The following is a 15,338-nucleotide window of genomic DNA, read 5'->3' as shown; positions in this document are numbered from 1 at the left end:
CTATCATTCAGAAAATTATGAACATCCATTATGCCCAGGCATTACGCTCAGCATTACAGCTCTTAACAAATTTATCATTTTATAGTCTTTATCAGTCAACTCACATTTATTAGTTGTTATATACCAGGCTGTGAACTAGATTGAGATGCAAAATGAATACAATTTAAGGTGTGCTAAATAAAGGCTAACGGGCATGTGGGTGAAAGAGGGAATCGCTCTTACAGGGTTTTAGGGTGAGGCTTCATAGGAGATGTGACATTTGGGAGCAAGGACATGCCAGGCACAGCAAGTCGTCGGCAGTGCTAAACTGGAACCCAGGCGGCTGGTGGGGCGACCCAGTGTGAAGGAAGCGGGATCTCGAAGGTGAGGTGCTGTCCGGGCTTTTCAGCCGAACGGACAGTAACTCATCCAGTCCGCAGCACCGAGGATGGGCGAGGCGAGCCCAGGGAACAGACTCCCGCGAAGCTCGGGGCGGAAGGTGTCTGGGCTAGGGCTGGAGCAGTGCAATGGGAAGGAGAGGGAGGATTCCGGACAATTTTGAGGCAGAATCATAGCAAAAGACCCGTGAATGCGTGACGAGCTCCACAGAAGAGCTGACTTGTTTTTCCAGAGTTGCAGCACTCCCTCGTCTCCTCCCACCCTCCTCGTCAGCCGTCACACTTCCCCGACCCATCCTCTGGGGACACAGAGAATCATTAGAGCTCGAACGTGGCTCTTCGCTGTCCGGAACTTCCCTGCCCCGCACCACCCGCTAGGCTAAGGACGCTGCAGAATCCCGTCCTCCTATCATTAAACAAGCAGGACAGCCGCCCGCGCGCGTCCCGGAGGCACCAGCAAGAGCGCGCGGGCGCGCGGGCGCGCGAGCCCGGCAAACGCCGCTTCCGGGTCACGTGGCCCGGCTTCCGGTTCGCACCTCCCCTCAGCGAAGAAACCTCCAATCGGCTGCCTTGGACTCAGCGGTTACCCGCGCTGCCTCCGGTGCCGCTGGCGACCGCTGAGCCGCTTCCCGCGCGTCGCCTAGCCCGCCCCTCAGCTCGCCGCAGCCCCGGCTCCTCCCTCGTCCGGCCCCCGGGGCGGGGTCTGTCAGCTTGCCCTCCCCTCTCCGCCTAAGCCTGCCCTATGCCAGCCGGGTTCCCTCCCCACAGCACCACGGCTTCTCTTCCTCAGCACGGCGACAGGGGCTTCCCCTTCGCCGCCGCCGCCGCCGCCGCCGGCCAAGCTCCGCCGCGCCCGCGGCCCGCGGCCGCCGTAAGTCCCTGGGGGCGAAAGGGGGCGCCGGGGATGGGGGAGAGGGGGAGGGAGGACTGGGCGCGCCCCCCGCCACCCCGCGCGCGCTCCGACGACCCCACCCCGAGCCTGCCCGGCCCGCCACTGGGTCGCCGCGCCCGCAACTCACTTCTCTCCGTGTCCGCGCCCTCCGCACCACTCCGCGCCGCGCCCGGGGATGTGGGGGCCAGTCCCGGGCTCCGCGACAGCCTCGCGGCACCTGTGGTTCGGGAATCGCCTCAAGTTTTGCGGGGCGCTTTCGGGAGGGGCCGGGGGCGGTGGCGGCCGAGGACTCTTGGCGCCCCCTGCGCGGCGGCGGATGCCATTGTCTGCTCCGCTCCTTGCTGGTCACCTCGCCCGGGCTTGGTCAGTGATGGAGTGTGGCCACGGGAGTGGGGGGGAGGCACCGGCGACGGCCGGACCCGAGGAACGCTGGCCCCGAGCCCGCGGCGCGGCTGAGCCCATTGTTTTTAATGCCAGTCTCGAGGAATTGTGGTGCCCTGTGATTTGCGGCAAAATCAAAGCGTTGGTTTTTAACACGAGGGAAGGAATACTCGTGCTTTGCAACCGGGTTTCGTCCCATGTTAGGACGTAATTTATTTTAAGGAGAATACATTGTTTTTTCGTCCTGCAAAGTGGTAGGGCGGATACAGGACCCTGCTCCAGACAGCCCTGAGCCCATACTCTTCCAGGCAAACCCTCACCCTTTCTGGTCACCAAGATCTAGGAATACGAGGTCCATTCTTTTCCAAGTTCTGGTAACGGGTTTGCAGTAAATGCCCAGTTGATGCTTCACTTGCTGCCCCCTTCGAATGCCGCTATCTTCAGGACTTGCACGGGAGGCACTTTGGTATCACCTAATAATGTCCTTATATTTTGTTCCCCTGACGCATTTTAAGTGAGGTAATAAGACCATTTTAACTTTACTGAAGTTGAATTGCCACGTCATACATTTCTAGATATCTTGTTGATACCTTTTTGGGTGGTTACAAAAAGCGACGATAATTTCTTACCGAAATTTAGGGCCCATTTTTATTCTACATTGGTTCTGTAAATTTCCCCTCCCCGTGTTCAAATTCAAGATGGTGTGGTGAATCTTGAGAATCATGCTTGAATCTTATTTGCAGTAACGCTGTTAAAGGAACTTAACAGTGATTAAAAGAAAAAAGGATACCTATGTGAATTCTGCCTTTAAATTACCTTTGTAGAAACAATACTTCTGTTTGCAGTTGAGATGACCAATTGGATTACAAAAAGCTTGGCGTTAAAAATGAAACATGCAGACTAATCAACACATTTGCAGATCACAAATAAATACATACAAATTAGTTTAAGTATAAAACACACTAGAATTCAGCATCCATTCCATCTGTAGATACTATTTTTTATTTTAAATGAAGTATTTCATGTAATGTTTCAATGCTGAATCTTATTTAATAAGTGTAAATCTTATTGTGGCCTTTTAAACGTTTGTTTTCTTTTTCATAATACATTAACTCAGTTCTAGATTTTGTACATATTTAAGTTGGAATGCTTTAAAAGTCAGATGAAAACATACTTTTTTATTAATGAAAATTTGTATTTATGGGATTTTTCGGTTAATATTTTGGATCATTCTGTTTTGCTTAAAATATGCCATCATAAACTGAGGAGAACATTCCAAGACATAAGCTACTGTCTACAGGTAATTCACCCTGGAACTAGAACGGCCTCTGGATGAAAAATAGCAGGTCTTCTGTTTCTTTCAAAAGTACCCAAACCAGTTGATGTCTACCATTCTCTTTTGATGCATATAGAGAGTGCGCAATGTATAGCACAGGTAGAAAATAGTTTCTTAAATTGAAAGAGTGATCTTTATTTTTCTTCAAAAATTTCACTTCAGCTTATTACCCATTTTTCTTTTTTCTCCTGCACACTCCCCTTCAAACTTAATGTGGAACAAGGTGGGATTGGAAGGTTTGCATCTAGAGGAAGATCTGTCCAAAAGAATTTCTTGCTATTTTAATTGGCATAGAAATATTGATGGCTACTAATCATTTGTCATGTAAATGCCCAATCCCCCAAAACTTCTCTGTGAAACACATAATCTTAACTTTATTGATTCAAAGTATTACATGTAATCTTGATTTTATTTATCTTAACAGATGCAGTTTATGTTGCTTTTTAGTCGTCAGGGAAAGCTTCGACTGCAAAAATGGTATGTCCCACTATCAGACAAAGAGAAGAAAAAGATCACAAGAGAACTTGTTCAGACCGTTTTAGCACGGAAACCTAAAATGTGCAGCTTCCTTGAGTGGCGAGATCTGAAGATTGTTTACAAAAGGTATAATTTTTATTTGTCAGAAAGGTGAAATAGAATCAAATGTTAGGTCATTTAGGAAATTGCAGACTTTAGTGATGACATTTATAAATAATGATTAATAAAGATTTAGATGAAATAGGTTTAAGGTAAAGCTTTGTGTTTTTAAAATAACTAGTGTTTTGATTGATAATTACTGAGGCTGAAATGATAAAGGCAGGGAAATCATTTGAAAACTAGTTATATAATTAAAGGCATAAATGATTATTCATGCTTAATCATCTTTATAGAAGAGTTTAATGAATTCATTTCATTGCAGGGGAAAGTAGGGTCAGTATTTTAAATTGTGTGAGTAATTCTCTGAATTTAGACAAGTACAGATAGAGTCTAATTCTTTTTCCCCGAAAATCTATAAAGTAATGACTAATATTTGACATGCCTTTTATCTGATTTTTAGAATCTTACTCACGTGTAAATACCTTGACTATGTAGACTATTTCAATCACATAGATGTTTTAAAAACTTTGTGTATACATGAGATGTGTTTGTAAGTAGTGTTTATTAACTTTTAAGTACCCTTGTTGCTATGGTGGGGGTGCAATTAAATATGACAGATAATTTTTCCAAGGACAGATTTTTTAAAAATTTGATGTTACAAAATGACTCATAGATTGGCTTTTAACACTAAAATTTTTTTAATGCTATACGTCTTTATTTTATAAATATCTGAAACCCCGAATACCCTAAAATAAATTTCTCAAGATTGTTCTAAGTAGGTTAAAAGAAATAAACTTTCTTCTTTTACAGAACATTTTTTGAGGGGACATTTACTTCATTCCCCATTTGTTTCTTTTTGAATAATTTGCTGAATTTAAGATAAGAGCATTTCTGCATATAAAAAGTTCTCTTGTGTGGGGAGTATACATGGAAGTAACAGTATGGGATACAATGAGGGTGGGAGAGAAGTCTGGTTTTCTTCTCAGCTTCCCTTTATTGCACTCCAAATATGGGTTGGATATTTTGTCAGGGAGATGGCTGGGAAGAAATGGAGATTACAAGACATAAGTTTCTTAAATACTGAGGACTCCTCTTTATTATTGAATGATCTTTGGTGATTTTGTATCTTTGGGTGATTTTGTATCCAGTGTTTCGTTTGGTCTTATTAAAGATCATAGAAAAATCATATCATTTGAGAGGTGAGAGATGTTTTACAGTGATCTAGTCAGGTGATTTTGTTTTGTTTTGTTTTGTTTTAAGCTTTTTGCCCCATGGGTAGAACCTTAAATAAAATGAGTGGAAGTGAGGCTGCTCCTTGTGAAATCAGGAATGAGGATCCTGTATCCTGGCTCACTTGGCCTTTACCCCTCTGCACAGGAGACAGTTCTTGAGTTTGAAAACTGCCGTTGTTGATCAAACTTCAATTTTATAAAGAATGCAAATTTGGGAGAAGTGACTTGTCTAGGGCCATATGCCAGTTAGTGATTGACATGGGGCTGCAACTCAGATCTTAAGCTTAGAGGCAAAGATTTTAAACAGGGCTGGAAAAAGATCAGGTTTACATATCTTAAAAGATTGAACTGAGACAATGGATGAGGGCAGGAGGGGCTGAGACTGGCACCTGCAGGATCAGTAGGAGACTATGTGAGATCCTGAACCCAGGCGCTAGAAAGGAGGGCTGTCACTAAATAGCCATTATCAAATAGGTAGTTTTGATAAGACTTGGTCACCTCTAGAAGTGGGAAGAATATGGGAGGTCGAGGCAGGAGAATCGCTTGAGTCCAGGAGTTCAAGTCCAGCCCTGGCAACTTAGTGAGACCCCGCCGTCTCTACAATTAAAAAAAAAAAAAAAAAATTAGCTGGGCGTGGTGGCATGCACCTGTATTCCTAGCTGCTCTGGAGGCTGAGGTGGGAGGATTGATTGTGCCTGGGAGTTCAAGCCTGCACTGAGCCCTGATTGGGCCACTGCACTCCAGCCTAGGTGACAGAGTGAGACCCTCAACGACAACAACAAAGCGGAGAGAGCAGCGAAGGAAAGGGAGGAGTGGGGTGATCTCCACATTTCTGGTTTGCTGATGGGGTACAAGGTGAGCTAGAGAACTCGGCTTATTTTGGGGTGAGTTGATTTGGGGATGTCTATGTGACTTTCATTAAGAGAAGGCTGATTTTCTGGTGGGATGTGGTTGGTGTAGGTATGGAAGTCTGGGGAAAATAAGACAAAGTATTAGATCACCAGCATTCAAGTGGCAGGCAAAGGAGATGAAGAAGGGACCTTCAGAGTGGAATGAGAAATTTCACCAATGCCAGATGTTGCATAAAGTTCAATGAAAGTGAGGAAGGAATCTGGTAGATTTTACAGTGAGCATTTCATATAATGCCCTTTGCCAGAACATTTTCAGTGGAATAGTGGAGATAGAACTCTCGATGTAATGGGGCGAAGTGTGAAGAGGTGGAGAAATTTAAATAGAATGTGTAGACTATTTTGGGGAACTTTGCTGTGAAGGACAGGAGACGAGGTGGTAACCACTCATAGACATAGGAGTGGGGGACAAGGTTTTTAAAAAAGAAGGTGTGAGAGGCTTAAGCTTATTTCTAGATAGGGGAAGGAGTCCCCCGTGTGGAGGAGGAAAATACCAGCAAGGGATTCAATCCCAGGAATGGGCTGTTATGGGAAGAAAGGAAAGCACTGCTTGGTGTTCATGCACATGTCACTCAGCCTGTCCGTGTTGAGCCACTACTTTTTCTTTTGAAAGCTACAAAGGGTATCTAATCCAACTCTGATACTTATATCAAGCACCTTTAAATAAAAGGTGGACTTTAAAAAAAACAGCTTTATTGAGATATCAGTCATATACAAAAGGTGGAATTTATCAGCTCTTTCTCTATACGTTCCCCCTTCCATTTCATACTGAAAACCTCATCTACTCTACCACTTACGGACATATTTTTTGTTGGTATAAACAGGTGATTTGTTTTCCCTACTGCTGGAAGCGAAGAGCTTTTTAAGCAGGAGAATTACTGCTTAGCGCCTGAGAAATTCTGGACTAGGACTTCTGCTGTTCATATCAGCAAGTGATTTTTGTTGTTTTTGTTAAATTATCTCATCTACATTCTTCATCCTGAGTATTTGGCATACAAATTCCCCCTTTTGAGAGGGGAATGATGGATAAGAATAATATTAGCTGAAAAGACAGACTGAAAATCTGGGGACTTAAGTTCTGTTCCCTTTGTAACGTTAGCTAGTTTTATGACTTTAAACAAGTCACTTTGTTTCCTTATCTCTAAATGCTCTTGAAGATCCCTTCAAGACAGAATACTGTGCTTTTTTGATTCCTGTTTTGTGTAGCATTTTGTGGAAGAGTCACTGGATTAAGGTCTTTTAAAATTAATTTAAAAACATATATATTTCCAAATTACTAGCTTGATAATTTGTTAAAGAATACTTACTGATTTTCTTTACTAACAAAAGAATTTTTAATGACATACCAGTGGGTATTGAGAACACTTCAGCTACATTCACCCACAGTCAGCTGATATTTAGCTGATATTTAGCTGACTGCGGAGAAGTCATGTGTTTTGAATATAAGAATAGGCACTTTCAGATGTTCTCTGAGTGCCAGTAATTAGAGTAAGCCTTAATCCACTGTGCTAAAAATAACCAAACATACCTTTCTTCTTACTAGTCTATTATTAATTTTACTTCAGATTTAGACTTACAAATAGGCACTAAGAGAACAAAATGAGCTCATTATTGATTTTTTAAAAACCATTTGGTCCTAAATATAGGAAGTACACTTCAGGTTCTCTTGGTAATCTTTTTCTAAGTCAGTATGGCATATTTTACTTCTCTTCAAAGCTCTTAAAATATTGTTTTGAGCACATTTTAAGTTTTGCCAGGTATGGGATTACGTTAATGCAATTGCTGGCTATAGTTTTTAATGTAAAACTTGGGCTCTAGAGTCAAATTGCTGTTCCTAGGCAGGTTACTCAAACCTGGGTCTCTTATCAATGCAAATAATAATGGTATCTCATGGATACGGTTGTTGTGAGGATTAGAGTGGTAAAATATGCAAAAGCCTTAGCTAACATTTAATGTCTCATGTAGGGCGAGGATTCAGTGAATGGTACTTAATTATTATGTTTCTGTTTTTTTTCCTGCCCTAAGCTTTCTGGAAAGAGGTACATTATTATCCTGATAGCTATCTGTTCACCTACACCAAAGAATTCATTAATTTGATTATTCTTTTTCCATTCCGAGTGAAAGTAAACATTACTGGCTGGGGCTTAGACACATTGTTTCTGATGATTTTTAAATTAATGCTTCCAAGTGATTCATGCAGTTTAGGACCTTTGACTAGTGTTTAAGTGCTTTTTATTTGTAAGTAAAGAGGCAGTACTGTGGATAAGGAGCGAGGATGGTACGAGCATTAGCTTGTTTAATAGTAGCATGAGGAAATCTTAAATAAAAGGAATTTTACTTGAAACTGTTAGTAAACTTTGTATAATAAATTATTTAGCATTCTGTTCCTATCAGCTAGTCATATCTGGTTTTTAATCTACCATTTTTATGTCAGTCCCTTTAATGTTTAGTTTTCTTAAATCAGGGAATCTTATGTGTCATTTATCAGTTTCCTCAAATTCAAAGTTCTATTTAATGAGCATGGGTTAGGGAGGATGGAGAGTTGGAATACTCCATTCTCTTTTAAATAGATAAACAAAAACAGTAATGATGGGAAAGAGAGGGAGCACTTTGTTAAAGTTGGCATTGATGCCCTGTTTTGTCTTCCATGACTTATTCCCTTCACAATGATGATAAATGAACACATGTGAATACCTCCTCTCAATAAGACTGCAGTAGCTCCACCATTTTAAATAACTTACTGAGTGTGGAAGTCAGGTAGAGTAGACATGCACAAACTCATGATATATATGCCAAGTGAGTTTGTATGATACAGTGGAAAAAGGCCTGGAGTTAAGGTCAAAAGATCAGGTTTCTTATCCCAGTACTAGCACTTGTAGGCGCTGTACTCTTAAGCCTCATTTTTTTTTTTTTGTCTTTTTTTAATCTGTGATCAAGGATGAAAGATAGTACTTGTTGTTGAAAACATCAAATAAGATGAAATGGTTTTAATAATGAAATTAATGCTGTTGTGTGAATACTAGTTATTTTCATACTAAGGAGCAAGAATTCATTGAGTCTCAAAACAGGTTGTGTTATTCTGTATACAGTATTATTTTACATTAATGCTACGAGCAGTAACTGCCCATTGTGTTTTCTAAAAATCATTTAAGTGATCTTCAGTGAAAATTATAATCTCCACTGAAATGTTCTGTGTTTAGCCTATCTTAGGTTTTTATTTTCTTTCTTTTCAAAAGCCTTAAGTACATATAAACCATTTTAAAATGCCCTTTTAATCCTCCTCAAAGGACTTGCTATGCCTCAGGGTTGAAGTTTTGCTTCCTTGGGTCAAGCATAACCTGATTCCATATGCTAGAATCCTAATTTGAAGGAGAATATAAGTTTCCCAACCTTATTCCCTCTTCTAGGGTAAATAAACTACACTTCAGTTCAACAGTGTAGAACTTGGTAAACTTGAGAACAGGCCTCTGTTTCCCTTAAGTGATAGGAACTTTCTGTTCTCTTTCTCTAACTTCTGTAATAACGTGGAGCTGTTGTTCTTTTCGTATGGTTTATTCCGCAATCCTAGAAACCTTTTTAAAAACAATTCTATTCTGTTAGAAGTCAAGAGCATAGTTACCCTTGGGGGTGGGAGGTTGTGACTGGGAGAGGGTAGCAGAGGAGTTTCAGGGTTCAGTAGTGTTCAGCTTCTTGATGTGGGTGCTGATATATAGTTGAGTTCACTTTGAAAATTTATTGAGCTTGTAGGACTTAAGGTCTTCTCTGTGTGTATATTATACATATTCCAATAAAATATCCCAAAATATTGACCTCATCTTGACATTATCCTCAACAAGTCCTCCTTCAGTTGGAAGGTTTTTTTCTTCTCTGTACTTACAGTTTGAATTAATCTGCTATATATTTTGTTTTAATTAAGTAAACTTAGGAAAAACCTGGGTCTGCTATGTTTTAAAATGTTTATAGAAAAGAACCTGAAAGGAAGAAGGGCAAAATCAGTTATTCTAAGTGGTATGATTTTTTTTTTTTCTTTATACTTGCCTATGCTTTTCAAAATTTCTCTTATGCGTTTATTACTTTTGTAGTCTATGAGAAAAATCTGTACTGTCGTGAAAGAAGAAATAAACTGTATAAACTTGGGGCCTTTCATAATAGGATATGAAAATATATTTAGAAAACATCATTATAGGATAACAGTTTTTTTCACATTTGTACTTTGTTACAGATATGCTAGTCTGTATTTTTGCTGTGCTATTGAGGATCAGGACAATGAACTAATTACCCTGGAAATAATTCATCGTTATGTGGAATTACTTGACAAGTATTTCGGCAGTGTGAGTAGTATTTTATTTTAGGAAATTGAATGCCATAGTATATTTTGGAACCTTTTCTCTAACAAGTTTATTATTTGGTTGTCTTGGGGATTCTAACCGCGGGAGAGGATGGGAATGACTATTTATTAGTAGAAATTATTAAGTTGTCCATATTGGGAACATGCAGAGCCCAGTCTTATTTAGCTTGTAGGAATATGTTTTCAAGTACTTGAGATTTGGAAATTAAGCTTACTTAAACCAGTGATACTTAGTCATTTTTAGAAAGAGTTAAGATTGATTCACTCTAGTTCGATTTTATTCACTACCTGATAGTGAATAAGCATCTTCTGCTTCTGCAAGTTTTAACAATTTTTTCTTTTCTTTTTTCTTTTTTTTTTCCTTTTCAGGTCTGTGAACTAGATATCATCTTTAATTTTGAGAAGGCTTATTTTATTTTGGATGAGTTTCTTTTGGGAGGGGAAGTTCAGGAAACATCCAAGAAAAATGTCCTTAAAGCAATTGAGCAGGCCGATCTACTGCAGGAGGTAAGCTACTTATTCTCTTCACTAGGCACTAGCATGTTTTGCTCTTGCTGGGGAAGTCTCATTCATCATTCTTACAGTTTCAGAAAGTACTCTGAAGCATGCTTGGCATGTAGTGTCCATCCATGTGCAGTTTATTGACTGGAATATGTGTCAGTCACGTCAACTCAGTTATCTATGGATGGATGGTTCAGTTTGGAGATGGTCTATCGGTCAGGCCTCTTCCCAATGGCCCTTTTTGGACCCTAAAACACTGGAGTCTAAACCTTTAGAGGACAGACTACTTGAAGAAGGGAAAAGATTGGCTGAAAGTAGCAGTAAGTTGAGAACTCTCCATCTATTGCTTCAAATTGTTTAAGATAACCCCCTTTTTCATTAGTGTAGATAATCAGGAGTTGACTATGAGATTATGACATTTTAATTCCAAATTGGCTCATATTTTTACCTCATGTCCATTAAATGCAAAAGTAGCCAAGCAAATGATAGTGTTTTCTAATTATACTTTTTGTAGAAACTTCCAGTTTTTTTTTGTTAGCAAAACTAAACAGTATTTGCATTTCTCTTTGCTCTTCTTAAATAACAAACCATGTTCTGTCAAACTGCATTCTTGTCTTACCTCCATATCCCCAGATGTGTAACTCCCTTTTCTTTCTAATTACCATAGTCATCTTGGGTTAATTGTGCAGTTGATGCTGATGTACCTTCTATTTCTGAAGCTTAACATTTCATAGATAAGGCTACCTTTTTCCAAAAACTTAATGATACCTTAATTCAGATACCAAATTGAATTCTGCTTTAGAGCTAATTGTGATTTTTATCATATGGAAAGCTTACAGCATGAGAAGTGATTAGTAAATATTGAAAAATGAAATGTGTTTTCACTAAAGTAGTTGTTAAGTGTGTGTTTGCATGTATGTAAAAGTCTTGAATATTTTTGGCTCACTGGTTCATTTTCCAGAAGCATTGAAAATATGATTTTGTATTTCCAGTTTATTTTAGTCCCTTCTTTGTTACATACATGTTTATCAGTTTGTTCTTGTCTTTTTTTAGTCACCAAAGGTGACTTTCAGTCCCATTTTTTAGCCTTGGAGGCATTCAGTTTTAAGGGAGTGAAATAAGGGGAGAAGAGTAACTTACTTTCTCCATTTTAACTTCTTAACTCTTGGACTCTGTGAGGAAGGGAAAGCTGTTTGAGAATCTCACTGCATCAGTCACTGACTGGGACAGTTGTGGGGATTGCTTGAAGTTGAGATGACATCATCTGGATAGACATCTACTAAATGTGAGACAATGCATTGTACACTTAATGATCTTGTAGTTATCAGAAGAGTGGTTAAGGTGCCTGCAAAAGTGAAGTATTAGATTCGCAGCCCTGGTGCCATCTACTCTTCAGTAGTGAAATGAACACAGACCTTTTGCCTTGTGTGTACAGTTTGCCACAGTGGTTTACCAATTGATTGGAAATGTTATTCTGGAGGTTTGTTTTTAATATCAGGTGCGCTGACTATAAGCATATACTCTACTGTTGTAAAATTGGTTTTTAAAGTTAGTATCTCCTTATTTTGCTGTTCACTAATCAGACTTTTTTAAAAATTAGGTCAAAACCAGGATTAGAAATTGGGAATTTTTCATATAGGTCTTCCCTTGATCACTTTCATATTTTGTCACAGATCTGTATTCTGCTCTGTCAGAACCTGGCATTTCTTCCAAGTTTTTCTATCATTTTCTGATTAATTACATTGGCTTTAAAATGTATTTAAAGTTATTGAAGTTCAACTTTTAATTTTAATATTTTTCCTGGAGAGTAATTTTTTGTTTGTTTGTTTGAGATGGAGTTTCGCTCTTGTTGCCCAGGCTGGAGTGCAATGACACGATCTTGGCTCACTGCAACCTCTGCCTCCCGGGCTCAAGCGATTCTCCTGCCTCAGCCTCCCGAGTAGCTGGGATTACAGGCTTGCACTACCATGCCTGGCTAGTTTTGCACTTTTAGTAGAGACAGGGTTTCACCATGTTGGTCAGGCTGGTCTCGAACTCCTGACCTCAAATGATCCGTCCCCCTTGGCCTCCCAAAGTGCTGGGATTAAAGGCGTGAGCCACTGCACCCAGCTGTGCCTGGATTTTTAAATGCTACTGGGAAATTGCTATGGGCCTTAGAATATGACAGCAATGTTAAGTTTACCTTAGAGCGTATATTCAGTATTTAATGTACTAGGGGATAAGAACATTATTGCAGATCCACATTTATTTGTGTGTGTATATGTACATATGTATATATATTCCCCTATGGGAGTATTTTAATAGTTAATATTGTCCTTCTGTTTGAAGTACTATTTTTATGTCTTTTTTTTTTTTTTTTTTTTTGAGATGGAGTTTCGCTTATCACCCAGGCTGGAGTGCAGTGGTGCAATTTCGGCTCTCTGCAACCTCTGCTTCCTGCGTTCAAGCAATCCTCCTGCCTCAGCCTCCCAAGTAGCTGGGACTACAGGTGCACACCACCATGCCCAGCTAATTTTTGTATTTTTAGTAAAGACAGGCTTTCACCATGTTGGCCAGGATGGTCTCAAACTCCTGACAGGTGATCCACCCACCTCGGCCTCCCAAAGTGCTGGGATTACAGGCGTAAGCCACCGCATCCAGCCTATTTTTATGTCTTTAATTGGGGAAAGTAAGTGCAGAGAGAAAAGCATAGGATGAGTATGGTTGGTCCCATGTAAAATTTTCCTTACCCCCTTGTAACCTTTGTTTAAAATAAAGAAATGAGTACTGTTAATTACAGTTCCTTGTCTTTAGAAGAAAGCTGTGGTCCTGTTTCTCTTCTATGACTACTTTTACATTGCTTTGTACACAAACGAAACTGAGTACCACATTGAGACATTGTCTATTTAGCAGTCTGAGTGAACCATTTTTCTTAGCCATGTAGGTCTTGGGGAAGCAGTAGGTGGTGGTCCATTCTGAATTTAGAGTGAGAATACATTGTAGGTTAAGGCCATTATGAAGCCAAGCTCAAGTCTGTGTGGAGCAGTAAGGCTTCAGGTTATTCTGTTCTCTTCATCAACATACTCTGAGAAGAAATGCAGGAATGGCAAGATGCATGTTTCCTAAAAATAGATTCATTTATATTTTTGATGCATGATACAAGTTTACATCTGTGGGAGAGTATTTGAATATTATGTTCATAAAATAGCGAGTGGAATAAGAGAAAGAGCACTCCACAAACTGCTGGAAAACTTTTTGTTTTGGATACCATGACAACAAAAATAATTATGATGGTAACTAACGCTTGAGTGCTTGTATGTGAGGCCCTGGGCTCAGCAGTTTGCTTTAAGCATCCTGTGCTAATCCTCAAGACACCCTGTGAAAGGTTAGAGGTAGCCTAATGAGAAAGTGGAATCTCAGTGAGGTTCCATGACTGGTCTGAGGCCACCTGGTTAGCAACTGGCAAAACCAGGATTCTAAACCCAGATCTACTAGGCTTCACAGCTGTGTAAAATCTTAACCACTGTGCACTTCCCCTAACCCCAGTTATGTATTGTCTTGGTATATATATTTTAAACGTTCTGTTTTAGATATGAACTTCTTTGTTTCTCAGTCATATAGTGAGAAATTCATAATTCTCCCAGAGGTTTTTCTGTGTGGAAAAGAGTAGATTTCCTAAGACAGGGCCATCTTTGACTTCTTAGACTGCAAATTTTTATTGTCCAGATTATCAGCAGTTAGAATTTTTTATTGGATATGTAGATATAAATAATATTTTTCAACCTATTTCTTGTTGGATTGATCAAAATGCCTGGATTTATAATAACTTTTTTGGTCTTATAGTTTGGGGTATAGCATTCACTTAATCAATTTCATGAAATGATTTTGCTTCCAGAATTGTAAATATAGCTGTGAAGATCTAAATTCAGACTTACATTTGTAGTAGAAGTCCTAATTGGTCAATTTTAATCTACTTTTTCATGTGTCATTATTTTTCTGTTTAGTGTCAGGTCTTTTACTTCAATTGATTATTTCTAAGCACCAAAGATGACTTTGAACTTATCATGTACTTATCTGTTGGCTTAAAGGTGTATACACATCTCAATGATTTTGATTTTTTTTTAATTTGTGAAATATACATTTCTATCCTTAAGAATGCTTATTTTCTTCAGAAAAATTAAAAAAAAATTTCTCTTACCCAATTTGTATAAACACATAGTTTAAGGTAGTCCTTCATTTTATAGCCAAATAGGGAAGAGGGTCCGTGGATACAGATTTTCTGTTAGCATATTACAGTTAGTAATAAAAATGTAACATTAAATGTACATTCAAATAATAGTTGCTAAAATATTAGCAGACATTGTGATTAGATAATAAAGATATCTTTTTTATTTTACTTCATTACTTGGTAAATAAAGGATTAGTTTTGACATTTCTAGACCAAACTTCATGTTTATTCCTTCTGGTGTTTGGTTGTATGAATACATAATTAGATTTGGGGGTAAAGCCCAGAAATTGGCCCGTTATCCATTTTTTAATGTTTGGCTGTCTTAACATGCCACTGGTACTAAAGATGATTCTTAAATTATTAAAGTGCAACATGCTGAAATTGCTAAATTGATATTCTTTGCAATACTTGGAATACTTTTCCCCACCACCTATTTTAAGCTAGATTTTTGGAGGGATATGGTGGGGGGTGGTGATGTAGTTGGATTTATTTAAACACACACATATATAATGACAAAGGAAATAATAGTATGGCTTTTTTTCTGTAAAGTCAAGCACTTACCAGTTTTTCTCTGCTCCTT

The 15,338-nt window shown here is 39.3% G+C and overlaps 1 protein-coding gene across 6 annotated transcripts in view; it reads left to right on the top strand.

Moving 5' to 3' along the window:
• Positions 1–259: 259 nt before the first annotated feature.
• Positions 260–15,338, top strand: part of AP1S2 (adaptor related protein complex 1 subunit sigma 2) — a 29,863-nt gene continuing 14,784 nt past the window's right edge. For 3 of the 6 annotated variants that reach the window (XR_004668796.3, XM_063601900.1, XM_055106771.2), the window contains exons 1-4: positions 903–1,248; positions 3,411–3,589; positions 9,925–10,033; positions 10,420–10,557. Coding sequence is in view for 5 of the 6 variants with exons in the window: in XM_063601900.1 (XP_063457970.1) it covers positions 1,120–1,248; positions 3,411–3,589; positions 9,925–10,033; positions 10,420–10,557 (555 nt within the window). In the remaining variant the exon portion in view is untranslated. Of the gene's footprint in view, positions 1,249–3,410; positions 3,590–9,924; positions 10,034–10,419; positions 10,558–12,918; positions 15,327–15,338 lie in introns of those variants that run through there. The other 3 variants (XM_055106770.2, XM_034949937.3, XM_063601901.1) reach the window with 3 other exon arrangements.

The sequence above is a fragment of the Pan paniscus genome, chromosome X (assembly GCF_029289425.2).
Source record: "Pan paniscus chromosome X, NHGRI_mPanPan1-v2.0_pri, whole genome shotgun sequence".
NCBI lineage: Eukaryota > Metazoa > Chordata > Mammalia > Primates > Hominidae > Pan > Pan paniscus.
Note: the sequence above shows the minus strand (reverse complement) of the source record. Positions and strands in the feature narration are given on the sequence as shown.